Consider the following 24172-nt stretch of genomic DNA (forward strand, 5'->3'; position numbering starts at 1 on the left):
ACGATGTGTGGCGGCCCGAATAGCTCAGTCGGGAGCTAGAGCACTCGCCCTGTAAGCAATCGGTGTCCCGGGTTCGAGTCCCGAACTGGCTGCACTTTTCACCACCCGGTGACAATGGCGCCCACCGGGGGACCGTGACAATTGCAGTTCTCCATGGAACCTGCCCGTGGGTTTGTCGGGATCAGTATTTCACTGTTCCCTGTGGCTCGAATTCGAGGACAAATTCCAACTTGGCAGGGGAGAATGTCACGGTACCGAACTGGCTGCACACTTTTCACCACTCGGCGACAAAAATATGCAATATCGGGCGATGGCTTCTATCAGCATATGCATATATATTAAATGCAGCTTGTATTAAAATCTTAAAAGGCTTTGAGCAAGTCCTAAATGTTGTCATTTTCAGCCATTTCTTTTTTACAGCTTTTCTTTATCTAGCATCGTGTAATGGAGGGTTGGAGAACAATATACTGATACTTTCATATTTGTGTGGGATTCTAATCTGAATTGATTTAAGCAAAAAATACTGTATATCATTTAAAAAGCAAGAAAGAATTCGACTCAAATCAAAATCAACTGGTTTTTGCACTTTTTCCGATCGTTTTCTAGTGTTTTTCTAGTAACCCGCCTCAGTGCAATTTTTACTAAAGTCTCTTATTTTATCACATGCCAGTGATTTAGCTATGAACACCTATGCCTATCCTATCAATATTTCCAAAAGATAACACTAGAACAACTGTCTGAACTGTAAAACATAACTTCGAGTAAAATATGTTGCTTTATTTAGAGAGTATATCACCGATGTATTTAGTATAATGTAACCTTTTTACAACGTTGACATTTTCGGCGCCGGGATACAGTCATATTGTCTACATGGCAGGTTGAAAACAAACAAAAATGGATGACATTTGGACGTTGCTTGTGTTGTCGTTGGCCATGTTGATTGGCTGCTATTTGTCTGGAATCATTCCGCTATCTGTTAATTTGTCAGAGGTATGGATATCAGTCCACTTCGTGTTTAAACATTACTTTCTTGAAAACTGTTTAGCATATTGACTCATTAGTATTGTAAACAATTGAAAACATGTATTTTATATGTGCTCAGTACAGGCGCTTGGTTTTTAAGAAATAACAATCAATCCTAATTCTTTTTTATTTCCTTGCACCCCTTGCGGCCAGGGCTAGCGTTCTCACAATAAGCCAAGGCCAAAAAACCCTTCTTTGCAAGGGGCCTCTTTCTCTTCCCCTTAACCAAAAAGGCCCTTTCCCCTACATAATTTTTTTTAAAATCATGAATTTTTCTCTTAATTTCCAACTAACCTAAGCATTTTTCATCCCTCAAAGGCAGAAAATTGTGTCTTTTTTCCCTGAAAAAAGGCTGTGGCCCTTTCCCAAAAGTTGGCGTTTTGGCCCTGTAAGCAATTCAGCTTCTATCTGAAGTGAAAAATCCTGAGCTCCACATCAGTGGGGGATTGAACCGGCGACCTCCAGGCGGCAGAGTGGTAGTTAGTCCATATATATGGACTTCCAGGCTCTGGGAATCCATATGCACCCTTTCATAAACACAGCCGCAGTTCTTTGCAGCGATTCAGTGCTCAACACTTAACAGACATTCAGGCTTGGCGAAATTGTCGGTCCGCCGGTCCTGACCGGCAGATTTCAATTTGGTCCGGCAGGTTTAACAAAAATGTCGGTCCTGGTGACCGGCAAAATGTGAAATGATTGCAAACAAATCTTTTTTTTTCAAGTTGAAAATTCGAAGAGCAAATCGCTTACTACATCATGAAAATGAAATCGCTCGTTGTTTTGATGTTTGCTGTAGGTTTGTTACGTACAATTAGCAAATCCAACTTGTTACACAACACCTACTTTAAACTCGTTTGCAAAATCGCCAACTGCGTTCTAACAAAAAAGATCTTGATAGCTTTTACATATTTTTCGAGTAGGATAAGGACAATAAAATATGGTATCGTGATCAACACAACCATATGCATACGCCATTTTTCATAAGTGTAAAGAGTACAGTGCATTATGGGGCAGAGCTTTCATTGGACGAGCGAATTTAAATTTAGATTGAATGCAATACGATACATGTACAAAGAAATGTTTTTATTGCATCATATGCAGTGCCATGTAAAAAAAACGTGCTTCCCGGGGACTTTCTGATACTGGTCAAAAATGAAAATGAATCTCTGTTAACAATTACACTGCGTTAGCAAGTAAATAAATCGTCTTTTTTATTTAATTTATTACTAGTAAACGTTCTGAAAAATGAAATGCCTTAATCATTAAATGTCAGGTAACGTGTTTTGTACTGTGCGCAGTATATTTTAACAGCCGCTCCAAACTGCAATCATATTAAAGTAAGAATGTTTAAATCGTTTCGAATAACTTTAATTTGATAATTATTCGGCTTGCACATACATTATTGAAATTATCGCACCGAACCGTTCTAATAGGGAATACATGTAATAAAAACTGACACGCGAATTTTTCACAACATGATTGACATTACACAACCGATTAACACCAATTAGCTGCCAGTGTAACCTCTAAGCGATTAAAATCAATTTAACGGCCGGTTGAATAAAGAGATCAAGATGTGATCGCTGCCATTTTTAGCTCATCTATTTTTTGAAAAAAAATTATGAGCTATTGTCATCACCTTGGCGTCGGCGTCGGCGTCTGCGTCGGCGTCCGGTTAAGTTTTGCGTTTAGGTCCACTTTTCTCAGAAAGTATCAATGCTATTGCATTCAAACTTGGTACACTTACTTACTATCATGAGGGGACTGGGCAGGCAAAGTTAGATAACTCTGGTGTGCATTTTGACTGAATTATGTGCCCTTTTTATACTTAGAAAATTGAAAATTTTGGTTAAGTTTTGCGTTTAGGTCCACTTTTTTCAGAAAGTATCAATGCTATTGCATTCAAACTTGGTACACTTACTAACTATCATGAGGGGACTGGGCAGGCAAAGTTAGATAACTCTGGCGTGCATTTTGACAGAAATATGTGCCCTTTTTATACTTAGAAAATTGAAAATTTTGGTTAAGTTTTGTGTTATTGCTTTCATACTTGCAACACTTACTAACTACCGTAAGGGGACTGTGCAGGCAAAGTTATGTAACTCTCACTGGCATTTGGACGGAATTATGGGCCCTTTATACTTAGAAAATTGAAAGTTTGGTTAAGTTTTGTGTTTTGGTCCACTTTACCCCTAAAGTATCATAGATATTGCTTTCATACTTGGAACACTCGCAAACTATCATAAGGGTACAGTAAAAGGACAAGTTGCATAACTCTGGATGTCATTTTTACGGAATTATGGCCCTTTTTTGACTTAGTAACTTTGAATATATGGTTAAATTTTGTGTTTCGATCCACTTTACCTCTTAAGTATCAAGGCTATTGCTTTCAAACTTCAAATACTTTCATGCTATCATGAGGTTACTGTACCTGGCAAGTTGAATTTTACCTTGACCTTTGAATGACCTTGACTCTCAAGGTCAAATTATTAAATTTCTCTAAAATTGCCATAACTTCTTTATTTATGATTAGATTTGATTGATACTTTGACAAAACTACTCTTACCTGACATACCACAATAGACTCCACCCAAACCATCGCCCGTGCCCCCCCCCCACCCCCCCCCCAACCCCCCCCCCTATTTTTATTTTTTTTTATTTTTATTTTTTTTATTTTTTAAGATCATCTCACAAATGACCACCACACCCTCACACTATACCCCCCCCCACCCCACCCCCTCCCCAATTTTTTTTTTAAACGGTTAAAAAACAAAACTATTTATTTTGATTATTTTATGTTTGAAATACCGTCCAACCATCGCACCCAAGAATTGCCCCCCCCACCCCCCCCTCCCCCCACCCGAATCCCCCCCCCCTATATTTTTTTTTTTTTAAGATCATCTCACAAATTACCACCACACCCTCACACTATACCCCCCCACCTCACCCCCCCCCCCCCCCAATTTTTTTTTATGAAACGGTTAAAAAACACATTTATTTTTATTATTTTATGTTTGAAATACCGTCCAACCATCGCACCCAAGAATCCCCCCCCCCACCCCACCCCAACCACCCCAACCCCCCCCCCCCCCCCCCCCCCCGATTTTTTTTTCCTTTTTTTCGCATTTTTGGAAGAAAATGTAATAAATGTCCACACCCCCACACAATGCACCGCTCTTCACTCCACCCCTCCCTCCTTTGTGATTGAAAATGAGAGTCCCTTCACCTTTAAAAAGAAAATAGATGAGCGGTCTGCACCCGCAAGGCCGTGCTCTTGTTGAATTTTCTAGTTAAGTTGTTGTTGCTTTACGGTCCGGCTAAATTTTCTCCGGACCGGCACATTTTCTGAAATGCCTGTCCGGATGACCGGCAGATTTTTTTTAATTTCGCCATGCCTGGACATTGGTCTTTACCAATTAAGGAAAGAGATAAATAAACTTCAAGAACACTTAAAATTTACCTGAATGACCGTCTACAGCAGTTATCCTTGGCATGCAACCTAAAAAACATGACAATGTTTCACACTATTCTTTCTGACATTTTTATATTGAAAGTAGGAACAATGTAAATATTCTACATCGTTATTGACTAAGGCTACATCAAATATCATGATGTGTAAAAGATTGGTGTACTGCAACCTAACCTACAGCGACACTTTAAGTTGGAAACATTGCCACAGTTTTCCAATATGATGGATAGAGCATACGAAAGAACAAGAATATAATGTCCCCTACCGGCTCCACCATTGTCATATTTTATTTTTAGCTCGCCTGAGCACAACGTGCTCATGGTGAGCTATTGTGATCGCCTTTTGTCCGTCGTGCGTCCGTTGTCAACATTTGCCTTGTGAACACATTAGAGGCCACATTTATTGTCCGATCTTCACGAAACTTGGTCAGAACATTTGTCCCAATGATACCTCGACCGAGTTCGAAACTGGGTCATGCTGGGTCAAAAACTAGGTCACTTGGTCAAAAAAAAGAAAAACTTTGTGAACACTGAAGAAGTCACATTTGATGCCCAATCTTCATGTAACTTTGTCAAAATGTTTGTCTAAATGATATGTGGGTTGAGTTCAAAAATGGTTCCGGTCCCTTGAAAAACATTGCCGCCAGGGGATGGGGCAGTATTCCTAATATGGCTATAGAGAAACCTTGTGAACACTCTAGAAGTCACAATTTTTGCCAAATCATCATGAAACTTGGTCAAAACATTGGTTTCATTGATATCTCGGACGAGTTTGAAAATGGTCCAGATTTGTGAAAAAACATGGCCGCCAGTGGGCAGGGCAGTTTTCTCTATATGTATATAGTGAAAACATGTGAACAATCTAGAAGTCACATTTTTGGTCCAATCTTTATGAAATTTGGTCAGAACATATGTTTTCTGGATATGACGGTTGAGTTAAAAAATGGTTTGGATCAGTAAAAAAGCATGGCCACCGGGGGGGGGGGGTCATTTTCCTTATATTTATTTAGTAAAAAAAGCTTGTGAACACTCTAGAAGTAATATTTTTTGCCTAATCATCATAATTATTTTTTTTGTAAACATCAATTTTATAGATATCTTGGGCGAGTCCGAAAATGGTCATGATTGGTGGAAAAACATGGCCGCCAGGGGGTGGGGCATTTTTCTCTATATGTATACAGTGAAAACATGTGAACAGTCTAGTTGTGATAAGCCATAATGTTAAAGAAAGATAACCTGTACATACTTTCTAATAGTTAACTCCCTTGTATAAACCTGGGACTTCTTTCATAAAATGTGGTGTACATAAAGACAGTAGTTTGGATGCAATGTAATAAACCTTTTGTTTCTATGTCATAAAATAACTGTACATGTACTAATGCACTGTAGAGCCTTATCTTTGATCTTTACTAATAAGCCAAGTTAACCTCAGGGGTTTTTCTGCCTATTTTGGGAAAAGGAGTCTGACCACATTGGGAATTTTTTATCGACAAAATTGGCCATTTTGGGAATTTTTGCTTCGATGAAACGGCTCATATGGGAAAGAATTGTGAATTTATCATGCTTAAATAATTCAGTGGTTTAACAAATAAATTTGTGTTTATTTGTTTTTTTGTCTTCTTTATATAAACAGATGCAATATTGGGCATGTTCAACGTTTATTCAACAAGTACTGCAGTTTTGTTTTTCAGTTACAGTTACACTCTGAGATAAGAACTGAACAGTCAAAACCTTATAGCAGATGTTTTTTACCAAAACAAAGTTATAAGACACTTCATTCTTAAAAAAAAACAAAAACATTTTTTTGTTTCTTTTTTTTTTTGAAATTGGGATTTTTTTTATAATTACGGTTTGGGATCGGGTCCGTTTGCTTTGGTAGTGCCTCCGTTTTCCGGAGGCGCAGACAGTGCTGAAAAACCCCTGAACCTACTGTGTTTTGGTGTTTTGATTGAACATCTTCTAAGATCAATTGGATTGGGAAAATCAATAATCTCAGCAGAACACTGTGCTATGAAACTGTTTCCATGGCAACCTTGTTATTTGGCATTTTCTAAATTAGAAAGACTTTTTGATTGAAATAACTTTTGTAAATTCTTCTTATTTTTAGCTCACCTGAGCACAACGTGCTCATGGTGAGCTTTTGTGATCGCCTTTTGTCCGTCGTGCATCGTGCGCCGTCAACATTTTGCCTTGTGAAGGCCACATTTATTGTCTGATATTCATGAAATTTAGTCAGAACGTTTGTCCCATTGATACCTCGACTGAGTTCGAAACTGAGTCATGCTGGGTTAAAATCTAGGTCACTAGGTCAAAAAAAACTAAACGCAGATTTCGAAACCTAAACGCGAACCCTAAGTTCAAGGTCAAGGTCACAGGGGTCAAAGGTGATCGACTTTGGGCCTTTCAGGCCCTCTTGTTTACATTTGAGTCACTGGAGTTATCCACTCTCCATAAATTGTGTTCTTTAGATTAAGTTAGAATTACTTTATAAACTTAATTTTTGAAGCAACTTCTAGACTAACAGTAACTAATATTTATATCAGTTTTTTTTTGACAGATTGTGAACTTCTTTTTACATTCATTAAGGTATTTTCTGTATTTGTTCATTTTTAACAATTCATAGATTCTCACGATTAAAGTTAGTTATTATCCCCCGCCAGAGGCAGAGGGATATTGTTTTGGCGTTGTCCGTCCGTCTGGCTGTCCGTCCGTCTGTCCGGCGTTTTTGTGTCCGGAGCCATATCTTGGAAGTGCTTTGGCGGATTTCATTGAAACTTTGTATGAGTATATATATGCAGGGGACAAAAATATTCATAAACTGCACTCGTCCTGCAGGACAAGTGCATTAAAATTTTCACTCGTCCTGCAAACACACGCACTCGTCCTTCAAATTTGTGTGAAATAAAGATTGCAAAGGGCTGATATGACTTATAAAATTTCCTAAAGTATATCACTGCTAAGCAGTGAAATAAGTTACTTTATTTATGAGGAACACAAAATAAATATTTTTTTCTAATGCTCGCGTGCTTTCCGTTTCGGACGTTTGAACATCGCCCCCGCCCCCTTTTAAGAACGCTCGTAAGGCAGACATTTTTCAAACGAAATTCAGACTGGTTTAAATCTGGTTTAAAACCGTACTTCGCGCTTAAATAATTCTTTAAAAGTCAATACTAACAGTGACTGCAGTCGCATGGTTCCCTGTCAACATGTACGCGCAAAGCTTACACCAAAAAGCCAATATTTACTCGGGACACAAGTCTCGTATAACAACACGCACCTGCTGTATAAAATTTACAATTACAATTTCCGGTTCATTCGCATTCTACTTTCGGAATAGATATGCTTTTAGAAAATGATTTAATTAAATGAAAAATAGTCTTACTGGTCAGAAAATTCATTGTTAACATCAGCTTTTTTTCACTCGTCCTGTAGGACGAGAGCTTTAGGGAAATTCACTCGTCCTTTCAAGATTTCACTCGTCAATACGAGCGGACGAGTGGAATTTTTGTCCCCTGATATGCATAAGAGGATGATGCACGCCAAATGGCATTGTACACCATCTGTTAAAAAAAGAGTTATGGCCCTTTGTATCTTGAATTATCCCCCGCCAGAGGCGGAGGGATATTGTTTTGGCGTTGTCCGTCCGTCCGGCTGTCCGTCCGTCCGGCACTTTTGTGTCCGGAGCCATATCTTGGAAGTGCTTTGGCGGATTTAATTGAAACTTTGTATGAGTATATATATGCAAAAGAGGATGATGCACGCCAAATGGCATTGTACACCATCTGTTAAAAACAGAGTTATGGCCCTTTGTGTCTTGAAAAAATGCTTTTTACTATGGGCACTTTTGTGTCCGGAGTTATATCTTGGAAGTGCTTTGGCGGATTTCATTGAAACTTGGTATGAGTATATATATGCATAAGAGGATGATGCACGCCAAATGGCATTGTACACCATCTGTTAAAAACAGAGTTATGGCCCTTTGTATTTTGAAAAAATGCTTTTTACTATAGGCACTTTTGTGTCCGGAGCCATATCTTGGAAGTGCTTTGGTGGATTTCATTGAAACTTGATATGAGTATATATATGCATAAGAGGATGATGCACGCCAAATGGCATTGCATACAATCTTTTAAAAACAGAGTTATGGCCCTTTGTATCTTGAAAAAATGCTTTTTACTATAGGCACTTTTGTGTCCGGAGCCATATCTTGGAAGTGCTTTGGCGTATTTCATTGAAACTTGGTATGAGTATATATATGGATAAGAAGATAATGTACGCCAAATGGCATTGTACACCATCTGTTAATAACGGAGTAATGGCCCTTTGTATCTTGAAAAAATGCTTGTTTGAGTGTCAAATATAATACTCTTGTATCCAGAAGCATATAGGCAGGGGATATCAATACAACGAATTTGCTTGTTTTCATTAAAGCTGCTTTGGTTTACACTTATAGATTAATTCTTTGAGTGTATTCAGGTGTATCTGACAGGATGCCTTTAGTTAATTGAATCACAACCAGTCAGTGGTGTCATCCGGACCGGAAATAAGTGTTCTTTAATTAGACTTGATAAATATTTCCGTACTAAATAAGTGCTCACAAAGTTACATAACTCGTAACCGTCCCGTGACCGGTTCACTTGCGTTAGCGAACGAGACAGCACTACCGCAGTTGTTGGCAGTGAAACATTGTGAATACTTTTAGTCACATTTTTAGTTCAATCTGAATGACACTTGCTGATCTTCACACATGGTGACAATCTTTATGAGCATAATATTTTTTGCTCATGGTGAACTTTTGTGATCACCTTTTGTCAATTGTCTGTCTTCCATTGTGCATCATTAACATTGTGCATCATTAATATTTGCCTTGTTAACACTGTAGAGGCCACATTTACTGTTGGATCTTCATGAAACTTTGTCAGAAGATTTGTCCAAATAATATCTTGGACGAGTTCAAAAATGGTTCCAGTCTGTTGAAAAACATTTCCGCCATGGGGTCATTTGTTGTTCATTCATCATGAAACTTGGTTAGAACATTTGTTCTATTGATATCTTGGGCTGCAAAGAACAGGTCATTTCTTTTAATCTCAGGTGAGCGACTTTGGGCCTTTCAGGCCCTCTTGTTTAGTTTAATTGGACTGGTTATTGGGGCATGTAACCTACTGGAATGCATACCTTGTAAATACATCAAGAACCCCAAATTTCTGACCTATATATCTTAATCACATTTTAAAAAGTAATGGTTAACATCATATACGCAATAAAAAAGGCGTGACCTTGTTAGAAAAACCTGAGACACAATAAAACTATTTGTTTAAAAAAAATGGTGAGTGATTTACTCGCTTCCTTTATTGTCCCCTACCAGTTTCACAGGAGGGGACTTATGGTTTGCGCTCTGTGTGTCAGTCAGTCTGTCTGTCCGACTGTTAAAAAATTAATATTTTTTCATGAAACTTGCAACATGGATAGATGGCAATATGGACATTATGCACGTCATTTCATTTTGTTCCTACGTCAAAAATTGTGGTTGCTATGGCAACCAAAAAATAATAATCTGAAAATGGTGGAATTTCTGACAATGGTGGAGCTGGTAGGGGACCATATTGCTTGACAATAGCCTTGTTATTTATTTTACTTTAAAACTTTAAATTAATTTTATTAGGACTTTTATTATTCTTGGTTTGTTTAGTGTCCATTATATGACATTCACAGTTCCGATGACTTTTTAATGTGTCCAGGTGAAGTTAGTTTTGTAGGATATGTATATAAAAGGAATTGTTTATAGAATTGAAATAAAGTATTCAGAGTTTGTTACAAAATAAGATACAATCATAACTGGATGTGTGTTTCGGAATTAAAGTGTAGAAATATGATATAAATCAGTTTATTTACGTGTGACATTGTAAGCTTTCTAATGTTGTGCCGTGTTGGCAGAACAGGCATTGTTTGCTTAACTGACTGGTCAGCAAGTGTGTATTCTTCCCGTTGGCACCCATTTCACTCTTTTTTCCATAATTTCCAGTATATGACAAAACTTGAAAAGCAAGATAGGCAACACGTTTCTTGAAAAAAAAGATACAATTCTAAATCTAATCCGGTAAAACTTAAAAAGCCCACACAATAATTAAGCAAAAAAAACAACGTATATATAACAAAATTTCATTTCAATTAATATAAATCATTCAATAGTATTACAAATATTTTCTCATGATGAATTGAATTCATTACCCATTTATTTGTTTTGCAATTTTCAGGATAAAATCAAGTTGATGACTGTTTTGGGGGCTGGCCTGTTGGTCGGGACTGCCCTGGCTGTTATTATACCAGAAGGAATCCATGCGATGGAAATTGGTTCCAGTTGTAAGTAATCTCATTTATGTTAAGGTGGTCTGTTTACATATTTTTGTAAAGATCCTATCAAGTTAATGATCCTATCAAGTTAATATCAACATGTTAACTTTTTAAGAATTTTGAAAGTATTTGATCTGGTGAACACAAATTCTGTTGTACAAAAATATTATAATGTCAAGAATCATTTACCATGAAGAATATAATCAATAGGTTATAATGCCTGCTAGTGTGCATGTTTTTGACAATTCTAAAAAATGTATGAACTAAATGGATACTTTCCAGTGCTCCAGCTAGGCCTAAATCGAAGGGCGCCTCGCCCTGCCCTCCCGAACCTCCGCCCTGCCCCCCCGAACCTCCGCCCTGCCCCCCCCCCCCCCCCCCCCTCAAAAAAAAAAAAAAAAAATTATTTTTTTTATTTTTTTTACATATGATAATTCATAAATCTCTTATTACATTGTTATTAGTTTAATCCTCATTGTAGACATTATATTTGAATGGTTTAATAATAATGTCAATAATACAATTATTTATAACATATAAATTAACATGCAATAGGAAGCATTCCAGAAACACCCGCGCGCTCGAACGTGCCCTTTTCACAAAATACTGCGCGTCGAAAGTGCCCTTTTGACAAAATACTGCGCGTCGAAAGTGCTCTTTTGACAAAAAAGCCCCCCTGCCCTTTTCAAATCCTAGCTGGAGCACTGCTTTCTTTTATTATCAATTTTTTTCTTGTATTTATTTCTTAGTACATCACAAACAAAAATCCGTAACAGAGCTTGCAAGCACTAATAAAATAAAACATGTCAAGTAGTGAATAACAATGATCAGAAAAGCAAACGTTGCGGCTACAATAATTAAGGAAGTTAGGCACAGTGGTGCCGATGCACAAAAACTGCCTTGGGAAAAGCCTGCCATTACAAACTTGCAGTCATCATCAATCATACCAATTGCCAATCATCATCATCCACATCAACACCTCCACAATCATCTTCATCACAACAAGCATCATCATCGTCATTCATCATAATATTTGGAAATGAGCACTTAACTGAAAATTAACCTAAATGCATTTCTGTTTTGGAAACTTAGTAAAAGTAGCCATTATCATTTAAGTCTAAATTCAATAAAAGTTGCCTATACAGTAGATTCCACTTAATTGAATATCGGATAATTGAATAATTTGGTTAATTGAATAGAAATTGAAAACACCAAACCATTTGCATTTCTTCCCGTTGAAAAAACTCCACATATTCTGATAGCAAATATGGCGTATTTCGGTTAATTGAATAAATGTATCAATAAAGGCTAGCTAAAGAAGATGAAATGCCCAATACAAGGTTTATACACAAGGGTGACATTCTAAGCGAATACCACCCAAATCTTGATGTCAATACACAGAAATACCAGGCATTATAAGACGATTCTATATTTTAGGAAATGATAATACTTCATACTTGTATTAGTTTCAATTGATTTCAGTTCATAAACCCTAAATTAACACTCTATTTCTAGTTTAATGTAATAATGTGTATGCATTGGTCATGATGCTTATTTTATTTTCGTGTTAGGAGTGACATTGTGCTTACATAATTATTGCATGGGATTAGTAAAATGCTTGTATACAAAAATAGTCAGTTTTCCAATCTGTGAATACATGTCGGTCCTTTTCAACAGAAGCTGTGATAACTAACACGGCTAAGTGAGTAGGTACTTGTGCTCTTATACGTTTCCTGACAAAAAACTGTATTAAGTTATTGTGTCAAATAATTAATTAGCCTAAGAGTCTTTTGAGAAAAAAACTTGTGTATACAGTCATGTTGATTGTTAAAGACATATTAGCACAGGAAATTCAGTGCTAATTTGAAATTTCTAATTTTTGGACCAGTAATAAAAAGCTATATCTAAGATCCCACTTTTCCAGCTTTTTGGAAAAATATGGGTTAATTGTTGTTAGTTAAATAATTTAATGTTTAAATAATTTGATATTGGTTATTTTAAATCAATATTTTTACATAGTTTTATTGTTTATTTAAAAAGACACATACCCCGGTACATGATGCCTTTATTATTTCTACAAGCACACACTTATGAAAAGACTAGTGCCTCTAAATAATCATTCGGCCCTTTTGTTTTTGTTGCGCATTTATTTATTCCAGAAACATTATCAGCAGAGAAATTATATTTATGTTTATATACTTTAGGCAATTGACCTATTGCTTAGACACTTCGTGACAAACCGTTCAAAACATGACAACATTACACATAATAATTTATTAAGCTGGGATACCAACTACGAATGGTCTACGCAAAGCAAGAATCGTTTATACAGGTTGAAAAGCACACAACACATTAATCCTTTCCCACTCAGAGGCAAGGTGAAAATTGCTATGTGCAAACCGTATAAATCCAGAACAGCCTGCTAGTAACTCGCAGTCTGTTCAGGTTTTATGCAGTTTGCTGCTCATCAGTATCTAAGGATGGGAAATTTCAATCTAGTAGGAAAGGTCTTCAATTAAATATGACTTTCTAAGAGACAAACACGTAAAATTTGTATCTTAGTGGGAAAGGGTTAATATGAAATGGACAAATTTGAGCCTCAATCTGAGAAAACTGGGCTTAATGCATGTGCCTTAAGTGTAGTCCCATACTAGCTTCTGCAGTCCTCACAGGCTAATTAGGGATGAGTCTCTTGTTAACATAAATCCAGTCTGGACAGGAAGTATCGTTCCTGATAAGCTTGTGTGGACTGCACAGGCTAATCTGGAACATCCTTGTTGCTCCAATTTACCAGAGGGCTGCTTATTTCCTTACTCTTATTGAACTTTTCCAGCAGCAGACCATCACCATGAGGAAAAGACATCGGTGCACGCCGCAGGCAACCATGCCTCGGAAGACCACGAGCACGGTCATAGTGAGCCGCTGTTTGACGACCACCAGCTGATCGGCATCACGCTGGTCTCCGGTTTCATCTTAATGCTGCTCATTGATCAGATTGGCGGGGGAGGCCATATGCGTGCCCCATCAGGTACGGGTAGTGCAATACTATAATTTAGCCTCAATATGGGAAAACTGGTCTTTATGCATGTGTGTAAAGTGTCATCCCATTTTAGCCTGTACAGGCTAATCAGGGACTTTGCTTTCCACATAGACTTGATTTTCTTTAAGAAGATACTTTCATTAAACAAAAATGCCATAAAGGGGAAAGTCAATAATCAACTTAATCAGGGACGACACTTTCAGATTTTATGGAATTTTTCATCTTCAATGAACCGTTAAACTCCACCTCCGTTCTCTGTAAAAAAATTAGAAAGGCTTGCCTATGCACTTGCTGTTACAAAATTGGACAATTTCCATTGAGTAACAAACACACAATTAGTTCAGCATCATGATCAATAAACAAAGGAAACCAATTTTATCATCGATAAAAAGGTGTTCTTGACAGGAAGTGGCTTTCCTTTGATGACGTCAATTGGTCCGTTCAAGACTTATAAATGCCATGGACTGTTTGTTTTAAATTTAAGTTTAAAAAAATTCTTGCTAACATGATTTTTTAGCTCGGCTGTTTTCGGAGAAAACCCAAGGTATTGTCATAGCCAGCTCGTCGTCCAACGTCCGCCGTCCGTGTCGTGCTAAAACCTTTACATTTTGTTAAGGTTTTGAACATTGGCTCTTAAATCAACCTACAACTTTGAAACTTCACATGTAGCTGCACCTTGATGAGTTCTACGTGCCACACCCATTTTTGGGTCACTAGGTCAAAGGTTAAGGTCACTGTGACCTCTAAAAAAAAAAAAGAATTCTGACAAGCTTTCATTTATTTAGAACTGCACCCGCAGCCGAGTGTGGCACCCGTTATGCGGTGCTCTTGTTTAAGTTAAATTGTGAAATTATAAACATGAGTTCAAGTGGCAAAGCGGTGATTATATTAACGTTTTGTGTAGTTAATTCATAAGTTGTTTTCCACAACAACTACATTCATAATCGCAACGCTGGAAGGATCGATCTTACTTGATTTTTTATGAACCGCCTCATAAGTCGAGACAGTACAAAAAATTAAAACACATTAGACATTGTTATATTTATATTCATTTGATTATGCTTGTCAGTAATCAATATCTCCCATTTTACTTGTGCCTTTCTAGATGCGGAGAGTGCCCTGTCCGCACCTGGACAGCAGAACAGACACAAAATAACCGCCACCATTGGGCTTGTGGTACATGCAGCAGGTAAGCCCTGGTCCAATTCATGAAGTTCCTAATGGTAATTATCTGGATGGGGGACATCAATTGTTCTTCATTTACAATTTTCTTTTTTGAAATTACATGATTTCTGTTTACTAAAACAACAAAATGAACTGAGCATATTTTGGAGCTCAAACAGTCAAACTAATGTTGTATGTCAAAAGATGTAGACATGAGATGGGGACATATAAAAGTTGAACTCTAAATAAATTTGATGAGTTAAAGAAGTTCTGTCTGACTTTTACAAATTTAGGTGCCAAGGATGGTTGATTATTGTTAGGTTTTGTTCTTACTATTTCTTATTTCTAGTTTCCAAATTATTGAGCCTCATTTTGAGAAAATTGGGATTAATGCATGTGCACATAGTTTCATTCCAGATTAGCCTGTGCAGTTTGCACAGGCTAATCAGTGATGACACATTCTGTCAAAACTGGATTTTTGTTTGAGAAGACTTCCTATGAACAAAAAAATAATAAAAGCGGAAAGTGTCGCCCCTGATTAGCCTGTGGTCACATGCATTAAGCCCAGTTTTCCAAAAAAGTGATACAAACTGAACACTTGTTGTTTCCTCAGCCGATGGTATTGCCCTTGGAGCTGCAGTTTCCATGTCAACAGCTCACCTCACGCTCATTGTGTTCGTCGCTATCATGCTGCACAAGGTAACTAGTGTTTGTGCCTCACTCTGTGAAAACGGGGCTAAATGCATGTGCTTTTAGTGTCATCACAGATTAACCTGTGCAGTGTGTAGTCCACACAGGCTGCTCAGGGATGACAAATGCGAGATTTGCTTGGGGCAGCTTCAGCAGCACGACATAATTCTCATGAAAACGTCGTTCTTTGATGCTGTCCGAAGCCAGTCTCGCATTAGCTCGTAAATGTTCGGATATTGTGGCGGGAAATTAACATGGAATATATTGTGGCACAAAAAATTAAAAACTAGCATTTTGTATCTCGTGGAATCTCTGTTACCAGACCTAATCTAACGTTGAAATTTTGGCTATTGCTATAAGGAACACTCATATTTTTATGTCCCCCACTTTAGTAGTGGGGGACATATTGTTTTTGCCCTGTCTGTTGGTTGGTCTGTTGGTTAGTTTGCGCCAACTTTAACATTTTGCAATAACTTTTGCTATATTGAAGATAGCAACTTCATATTTGGCATGCATGTGTGTCTCATGAAGCTGCACATTTTGAGTGGTGAAAGGTCAAGGTCAAGGTCATCCTTCAAGGTCAGAGGTCAAATATATGTGGCCCAAATCGCTTATTTTATGAATACTTTTGCAATATTGAAGATAGCAACTTGATATTTGGCATGCATGTGTATCTCATGGAGCTGCACATTTTGAGTGGTGAAAGGTCAAGGTCATCCTTCAAGGTCAAATATATGGGTCAAAATTGCTCATGTTATGTCACTTCTGAAATATTGAAGCTAGCAATTTTATATTTGAAATGCGTTTGTATCTCAAGGAGCTGCACATTTTGAGGGGTGAAGGGTCAAGGACTCAAGGTCAAGGTCATCCTTCAAGGTCAAACGTCATATAGGGGGACATTGTGTTTCACAAACACATCTTGTTATATGTAAACTTTATTTTACGAAATATTTTACGAAATATTCGTTGATTTTGAGTATTAATGTTACTTTAATGGAAGTCTTCTCTTAACAAAAAACCCAGTCTAGGCGGTAAGTGTCGTACCTGATTAGCTTGCCCGACCTGCACAGGCTAATCTTGAGGACACTATGCACATACATTTAGCCCCGTTTTCACTGAGTGCAGCTCATTTGTAACCTTCAACGTCAATTTATATGCTGTAAAGCAACAAGTCGACAAGAAGTACTTGTAAACAATTTAGTTTAATGCATATGTTCTTTAAACTGCAATGGTGACTGTATTGTTGAGATTAATTTCAATATAAGGATCAATTTGCCATTCATTATTTTACCTATGAATACTATTTTATAACATTATAACTGTAAATTCTTCACAAAACTGTCACAGATAAATGCAAAGGTTTTAAACAAAGTAAAGTTATTGTCTGCATTTCATGATCATTTCTTGTGACAAAGTGGCTATAACTAAATAATGTATTAGTTTACAGTATGTCTGTGAATAAAGCAGCTTGAGTCAAATTCACGATGAAGTTACTGCTTTTGTGTAGTTTTCTTGTTAAAATTTAAAACGATTTGCTTACTCTATTATACTACAACAAAGAATAATATTACAAATGAAACACAGCAGATACATTTTGATAAACATTTGTGTCAAGCCCATTGGAAAATCGTGTGTTATTGTCTTATAAGTTATATTTGTAAAGGTATGTAAAAAGATGCTCATCAATTATTGAAATTAGTGATTGAAATTTAATCAACATAGCTTCCTCCCATGGTTTCTTCTTGTGTTGCAGATGCCAGCTGCATTTGGTTTGGTGTCCTTTTTACTGCACGAAGGCTTTGATCGACCGAGGATACGAAAGCATTTGTTCATATTTGCGGCGGCTGCGCCATTAGGGGCCATTGTCACATACATGTGCTTGAACGTGGTAAGAGTGTGACATGATTTATTGAACAAATAGAGCTCACTCATTTGGAGGTGCCTATAGAAGACTTGCACCGCTTTCTGAGAAATCTGGGCTTAATGCATGTGCGTAAAGTGTCAGCCCAGATTAGCCTGTGCAGTCCACACAGGCTAACCAGGGACGACACTTTCCGCTTAAACTGTATTTTTGTTTAGAAGAAACTTCCTTTAAAAAAAAAATCTATAAAAATCTCTAGGAAAGTTTCGTCCCTGATTAGACTGTGCAGACACTTTACGCACATGCATTAAGCCCGGTTTCCCCTGAACAAGGCTCATTTATCATTCTTTTCTGGAATGAAACTGGAGTTTCATTCTTTGCTCATGAGAGGTTGGGTTTTTTTATCCCCCATAGGCGGAGGGATATTGTTTTGGCGTTGTCCCTCTGTCCTGCCGTCTGTCCGTCCGTCTTTCCGTTTGTCCGTCTTTCCGTCCGTCCGGAGCCATATCTTGGAAGTGCTTTGGCGGATTTCATTGAAACTTGGTATGAGTATATATATTGATAATAGGATGATGCACGCCAAATGGCATTGTACACCATCAGTTAATAACAGAGTTATGGTCCTTTGTATCTTGAAAAAATGCATTTTTGTGTGTCTGGAGCAATATCTTGGAAGTGCTTTGTCGGATTTCATTGAAACTTGGTATGAGTGTCCAGAAGCATATTGGCGGGGGATATCAATTCAACGAATTTGCTTGTTTATTCTGTTTTTACTTTAAATTTACAGTAAATATGAGAAGCCTTGATTATGATGGTTATTGATTGTTGGCTTTAAGGTCAATTTAAGATGTCTTATAGGTGCAAAAACCTTGTTTTAACAATAAACAGCACTTTTAACAAAAATAATCGTATCCTTTTTAGTTATTGGTTTACTTGGTTCAAAGATCAACTTTTTCCAGATGCTGGTAAATTGTCATGGCTATTATTACAGAACAATAACTGTTTAAATAATGAAAGTGTTAGTATTAATCAAGGGTAAATGTACAGTTAATAGGGTGATATTTTATTTACTGTAGTAAGGTAATTTAAAAGTATTGGTGTCTGTAGACAAGGTTTGTTCAAAATAATATGTATTTTTCATAACTAAAACTTAAATAAACCTTTACAAACCACAAAGTTCCTCAGTGAAATTCCTTAAATTCATAAAGTTTCTGAATATTTCTTGTTCAAGTTGTTAACATTAAAACTCCTTAAGGAACTAAAGATTGATAGAATGATTTACATTGTCTATTTTTGTATCAGAGAACATTGGATATGATCAGAAGTTTTCACTAAAGTAGTACTTAAGTTAATATTTTCCTTAGGGCCTTTGTGATTAGGGTCCAAGGCTGTATTTCTTACAGCAGGGATTAACTTTTGACATCAATAAATGTGTTGTTATTGTGTTTGTTTGTTTTTTCAGAAAAGTATGGCATCTCTAAATGGTACACACACTACAGGGATAGCGATGTTATTCAGCGCTGGGACGTTTCTATACGTAGCGACCGTTCATGTTCTACCGGAGATCGCTAGTCGTCACACCAAGCAGACTTTGAAAGATGGAACTGTTGTAATTCATGAACATAAGGGATTCACAAAAGTAGACCTTGTGGCTTTGATTACTGGGGCTGTTATTCCAGTAATACTTAGTCTAGGGCATAGACATTAACTTTCATACATTCTGAGTGTATTTTTTATTCCATTATTTATTTTTGTGTTAATTTTATTTTTACTATTCATCAAATAATACTTGAGCTATACTTTCATCAAATAATACTTGAGCTATACTTCTCATTTGTTAGTCAGCATTTGAATTGGTGTAAAGCTCTGGTTTACATGAAAGATCGCCTTACATATATATCTGTTGGGGTGGTGCGGTGGTCGAGTGGTAACACTCTGGTCTACCATTCCATAGGTCCCCGGTTCAAATCCCGGCCGGGGCACTGGAAATTTTAGAAATGCTTCAAGTGTTTCCCACCCAACTAGAGATGTACTGGTATGAAACCCAGGTAATTCTCGCAAGTATCGGTGCTATACACTGAGCACGTAAAAGAACCAAGGTATCTATTCGCAAAGAGCTAGGGTATCGCACCCGGATTCCTTGTATCCCAAAACTGTCTCTTCTGCTTGCTGTCTCTTAAACAAAACCAAAATACCCCATTGGAAATAAGTGCTTGCACTTTCATGGGTTATCCTTGACCGCAAGGTCAAAATAAATACACACACACTGTTTCAACTGCAGGTATTAAGTTGAAACTTCAGACATGTGTTTAGAGTCATTTTGTGATGTGACTAACCAAGGCCAATAACTCTGACCTGCAATGAAGCTGAATTAATGTCTTATTTCAGGATCATTATTTTTGGTCACTCACTGATAGAAAAGGTAAATTATACGATTAAAGCAAAAAATAGTGATGCGCTGTCTTTAGAGAGGTCTTGTTGTTGTTTTCTGGTTAAGCAGCTACTTTTAGAGATACTATTGTAATTTAAATTTTTAAGAATAATTAAAAACTTTTAAAGATCATTACGATTTCCTTGCCACTATATCTTGAACATGAGGAATGAAAGTAAATAGGTTACAAGATGATTTTAGCAGTTAAAATCAGTTGTGTTCTGTCTCGTTAAAAATACTCAGAAAATGTTTGTTCATACCTCAAAAAATGAAAAAAGAATATGTCAAGTGGACATGCAGCTGTTATTGTGATCCTGGCATCTCGATGCGGGAGGAATATAGTGATTCATGTGAACATAGTTTTATTGTAGAGATTATCTGGTCAGTGTGGTAAATATTAAAAGTTGTATGTGTTCTGTTATGGAAACATATAAATAGCTGTATTTGAAAACTGGTGCTTTATTTACTGAGGTTCCAGTATTTGGTTTGTTTTTGTTTTTCTTATTGTACAAAAAAAAAAACTGTTGCACTATCAATAAAAAAAACACTATAATTTAATGATATAAGATATGTAACATTTCTATAGATAACGCTCGCAATCATCCTTTTTTTTCTGCCCAGGCTCAGTACAAAGTTTCATAGAAATCAATTTACTGGTGGCTTATTATTTCTATGATAACTTGCAATATCAGTGTGCATCTGTTGAGTAACTAGATCTGTATACACAGAATCATAAGAAGGATTCCTATTTAGAACAGTGTTGTAATTTTTATTATTTTATATCCAATAAATTCATCCAATGGGCATTCTTCATATGTGCCACATGACTGTCCAATATATTCCAGTATTGGATCCAAAAAAATCTGTATTTTTTCCATATTTGACAGTTGACTAAAAGTGCACAAGAAATTGTTTTATAAGGATAAAAGCTGTTACTGAGAAAAAGTATCCAAATGTACAATAATCGATTCACACAGGGGCTTGACTTGAAAATAGCATAGATGCCATAAAAACGTCTGTTTCAAGTGTTTTAAGTGTATTGTTTATGTTGTCGTTTGACTTTAAACTGTGTGCAAGTCCAAATACATCTCTGTATTGTACAGTGAAACGTCTAGTTAACTATAAGACTTGCATGTTGTAGATACATGTATTATTTATATTTTAACATATAATTTCAAATTATTCACTGCAGAAAAACAGTGGCTAATATTAAGGTATTGTACAACAATATCTGCTAGACCAGTGTATCTAAAATTCCCCATATCAGTTGTAGTCATTATACAAAATCTCGCAACAACAACTGGCAATGTGGCATCTTTGTGTGTTAAGATTAATTTGTTGTGGTGTAATAATGTATGTTTTGGTTGCACTGTTTGCATCATATTGCATATATTACACACATGTTGTCTTCTTAATAATGTTTGGTTACTGGTATAGAAGGTGTTGTAGATAACAAATCATGGTAGTTATTAAGAAGTTTGTATACAAATATGAGATTTTTACATTGTTATTTGTACTTTGTAAAAAAGTTGCTATAGCTTATCATATGTAAACTTGAAGTCATGAATGTTCCTGTGGTTGTGGGTCAAGACAAGAACCTGTTATTTGTGAAGGATGTTATGCAATATATGGGCCATGCTCTGTGAAAAGGGGGTTTAATGCATGTGCGTAAAGTGTCATCCCAGATTAGCCGGTGCACTCTGCACAGGCTAATCAGGGACGACACTTTCCGCTTATATGATATTTTCTGTTTAAAGAAAGTCTCTTCTTAGCAAAAAACTAGTTTAGGCGGAATGGGTTGTCCCTGATAAGCCTGTGCTGTCTGCACAGGCTAATCTGGGAAGACACTTTATGCACATGCATTAAACCCCCTTTATACAGAGCACGGCCCATATATTATTAATATAGGATTAAAATTAACTTTTTAAGATATTACAATATCAATGATCACCATCTTTAAATATGTATTGCCCATGACAACGTTAGCTCACCTTAGCATAAGATGTTCATGGTGAGCTTTTGTGATGGCCTTTTGCATCTTTTGTCATCAACATTTCCCTTGTAAACACTCCTGTTTTATTTTGATTGTTTTAAGCCACTCCCCTAATAATTAATATATCAAAGGAAACTTTACCTGTGTCATATTCTCCTTACAATTTATTATCATTCACCCCCACCTTCTGGTACTGTTATCTCTGGCTTTTGATTTGTTTGAAGACTGTATCTATTCACGTTAATTTTGACTATTGAAACCTTTAAAACATAAATATATTGGTGAAATATACTTCATATTAGGTATTTTAAGAAATGTGTTGATTTGTTAGTATTGTTAATAAAATTAATGTGTTTGTGTAACGAAGCATGAATATTCACAACTGCGATTCTATTTAGCTCTATACATGTATACTGTAATCAGTAATTGCCCAAAGTATTATGACAATAAAAGTAATAAACCTTACTTGTCACAATATTTATTGTCAAGGATAATGCGGGGGAAAGAGATCTGGATGGGTTTTTTTGTGTTTTGGATAGTGGTTGTTTAAAAAAAAGTCAAATTTTAAGTACTTGTGTGTTAAATACAATTCTACTTTCATACTTTTTTTCCCCGTTTCAAAGAAAAGGGGGTATATAGTTTTCGCACTGTCCGTCTGTCTGTAAGTCTGTCTGTCAGTCTGTCACACTTATCGTGTCCGCTCTCTAATTCAAATAGTTTTCATCCAATCTTTACGAAACTTGGTCAGAAGTTGTATCTAGACAATATCTAGGTCAAGTTCGTATATGGGTCATGCCAGGTAATAAAACTAGGTCACGGGGTCGAAAAAACAAATCCAAGGGAAGTAATAAGCTTTAAATGGACATTATTATCTGACCTGCAAAATTATATATTTCTGTTAAATAAATCAAAGTGGCGCAGTAGGCGGCATTATGTTTCTGACAAACACATCGTGGTAAAAGGTCAAGGTCATCTTTCACGGTCTAAGGTCAAAAATACAAATCCAAGAGAAGTAATAAGCTTTAAAGGGAGATAATAATTTAATATTGAACATAGCAACTTGAGTGGTGAATCTAAAGTCACGGTAGTGGCTTTTAATTATTTGCTACTAAAAATAGAGATTTGTTAGAGACAAATATTTTCAAGGGAAGTAATTTATATAATTATAAATCTCAGATTATATATTTTCTTACCAAGAATTTAAGTTCTTTTCACAGTTACTGTACAGATTTTTTATTGTGATTATTTATAACTCAAATGATTTGTCAAAGGTTTTTTTTTAATGATATAATTATCATTTCTTTCCTGTACTAATTTGTGAATGGTAGCGTTCATTACATACTTATGTCCATAGATACGTGATGAACTCTTGCTATGATCTCTTTGATAAACCACAGGCCTTGGTTGTCAGTCATGTCTGACTTGGTCATTTTTAACTGTCTACAGACCCCCCCCCCCACCACCCCCCAGCCCGGTTGGATTGGACAAAATCCAAGGGAAGTAATAAGCTTTGAAGGGAGATGATTTCTATACCTGCCAAATGATAAATAGAAATTTTATTTCAAAGCGGCGCAGTAGGGGGCATTGTGTTTCTGATGAACACATCTCTTGTTCACAATCTTTTTAACATTTTGTCATTATTAAGTTGGATTTTTTCTGCTTGTATTGTTTTAAAAAGCATCATATTCATATGTGAAATTGATTCATCTCAATTCAATCATGTATTAAATAGAGATTAGCTCAATTCACTTTGGAATTTCAATTGTTGTGCTCTGTTAGTTGAATTATGTAGACCTTGGTAATTTTTCATTTAATATTTTTCTGTGTTGTCACTGATATAGACACAAAACATGTGTTGTCAATTGCCCAACAGCGCCTTGTTCTGTGAACAATAGTATACACATGTATTTGAATAGTATTTAAGTAAAGTATTAATGTTCATATTGTGTTAAATTTGTAAAATTTAATATTTTGTAATGAACATATGTAAATAAATCATTGAACATACCAAAGGATGTTTTATTATTTCCATAACATATTTTATATTTTAAAATCAATTTTAACTGAAATACTAAACTACATAATTGAAATGGTGATTTGTGGGTTAAGTCTATTTTGTGGAGCATTTTAAGCACCCTTTTTCATTCTGTA

General features: G+C 36.3%; 1 protein-coding gene across 2 annotated transcripts; it reads left to right on the top strand.

Annotated features, from left to right (window-relative positions):
* The first annotated feature begins 821 nt into the window (after positions 1–821).
* Positions 822–24033, top strand: LOC127875257 (zinc transporter ZIP9-B-like). 2 transcript variants are annotated; one of them, XM_052420182.1, is made up of 7 exons: positions 822–990; positions 10746–10851; positions 13679–13870; positions 14988–15071; positions 15660–15745; positions 17490–17624; positions 19060–24033. In XM_052420182.1, the coding sequence occupies exons 1-7, from the start codon at positions 895–897 to the stop codon at positions 19303–19305; spliced, it is 945 nt and encodes a 314-aa protein (XP_052276142.1). In that variant the 5' UTR covers positions 822–894; the 3' UTR covers positions 19306–24033. The 2 variants fall into 2 exon arrangements, with proteins under 2 accessions (XP_052276142.1, XP_052276141.1); XM_052420181.1 differs by having other exon boundaries at positions 823–990; positions 13676–13870.
* Positions 24034–24172: the final 139 nt, after the last annotated feature.

Source organism: Dreissena polymorpha, chromosome 3 (assembly GCF_020536995.1).
Source record: "Dreissena polymorpha isolate Duluth1 chromosome 3, UMN_Dpol_1.0, whole genome shotgun sequence".
Taxonomy (NCBI): domain Eukaryota; kingdom Metazoa; phylum Mollusca; class Bivalvia; order Myida; family Dreissenidae; genus Dreissena; species Dreissena polymorpha.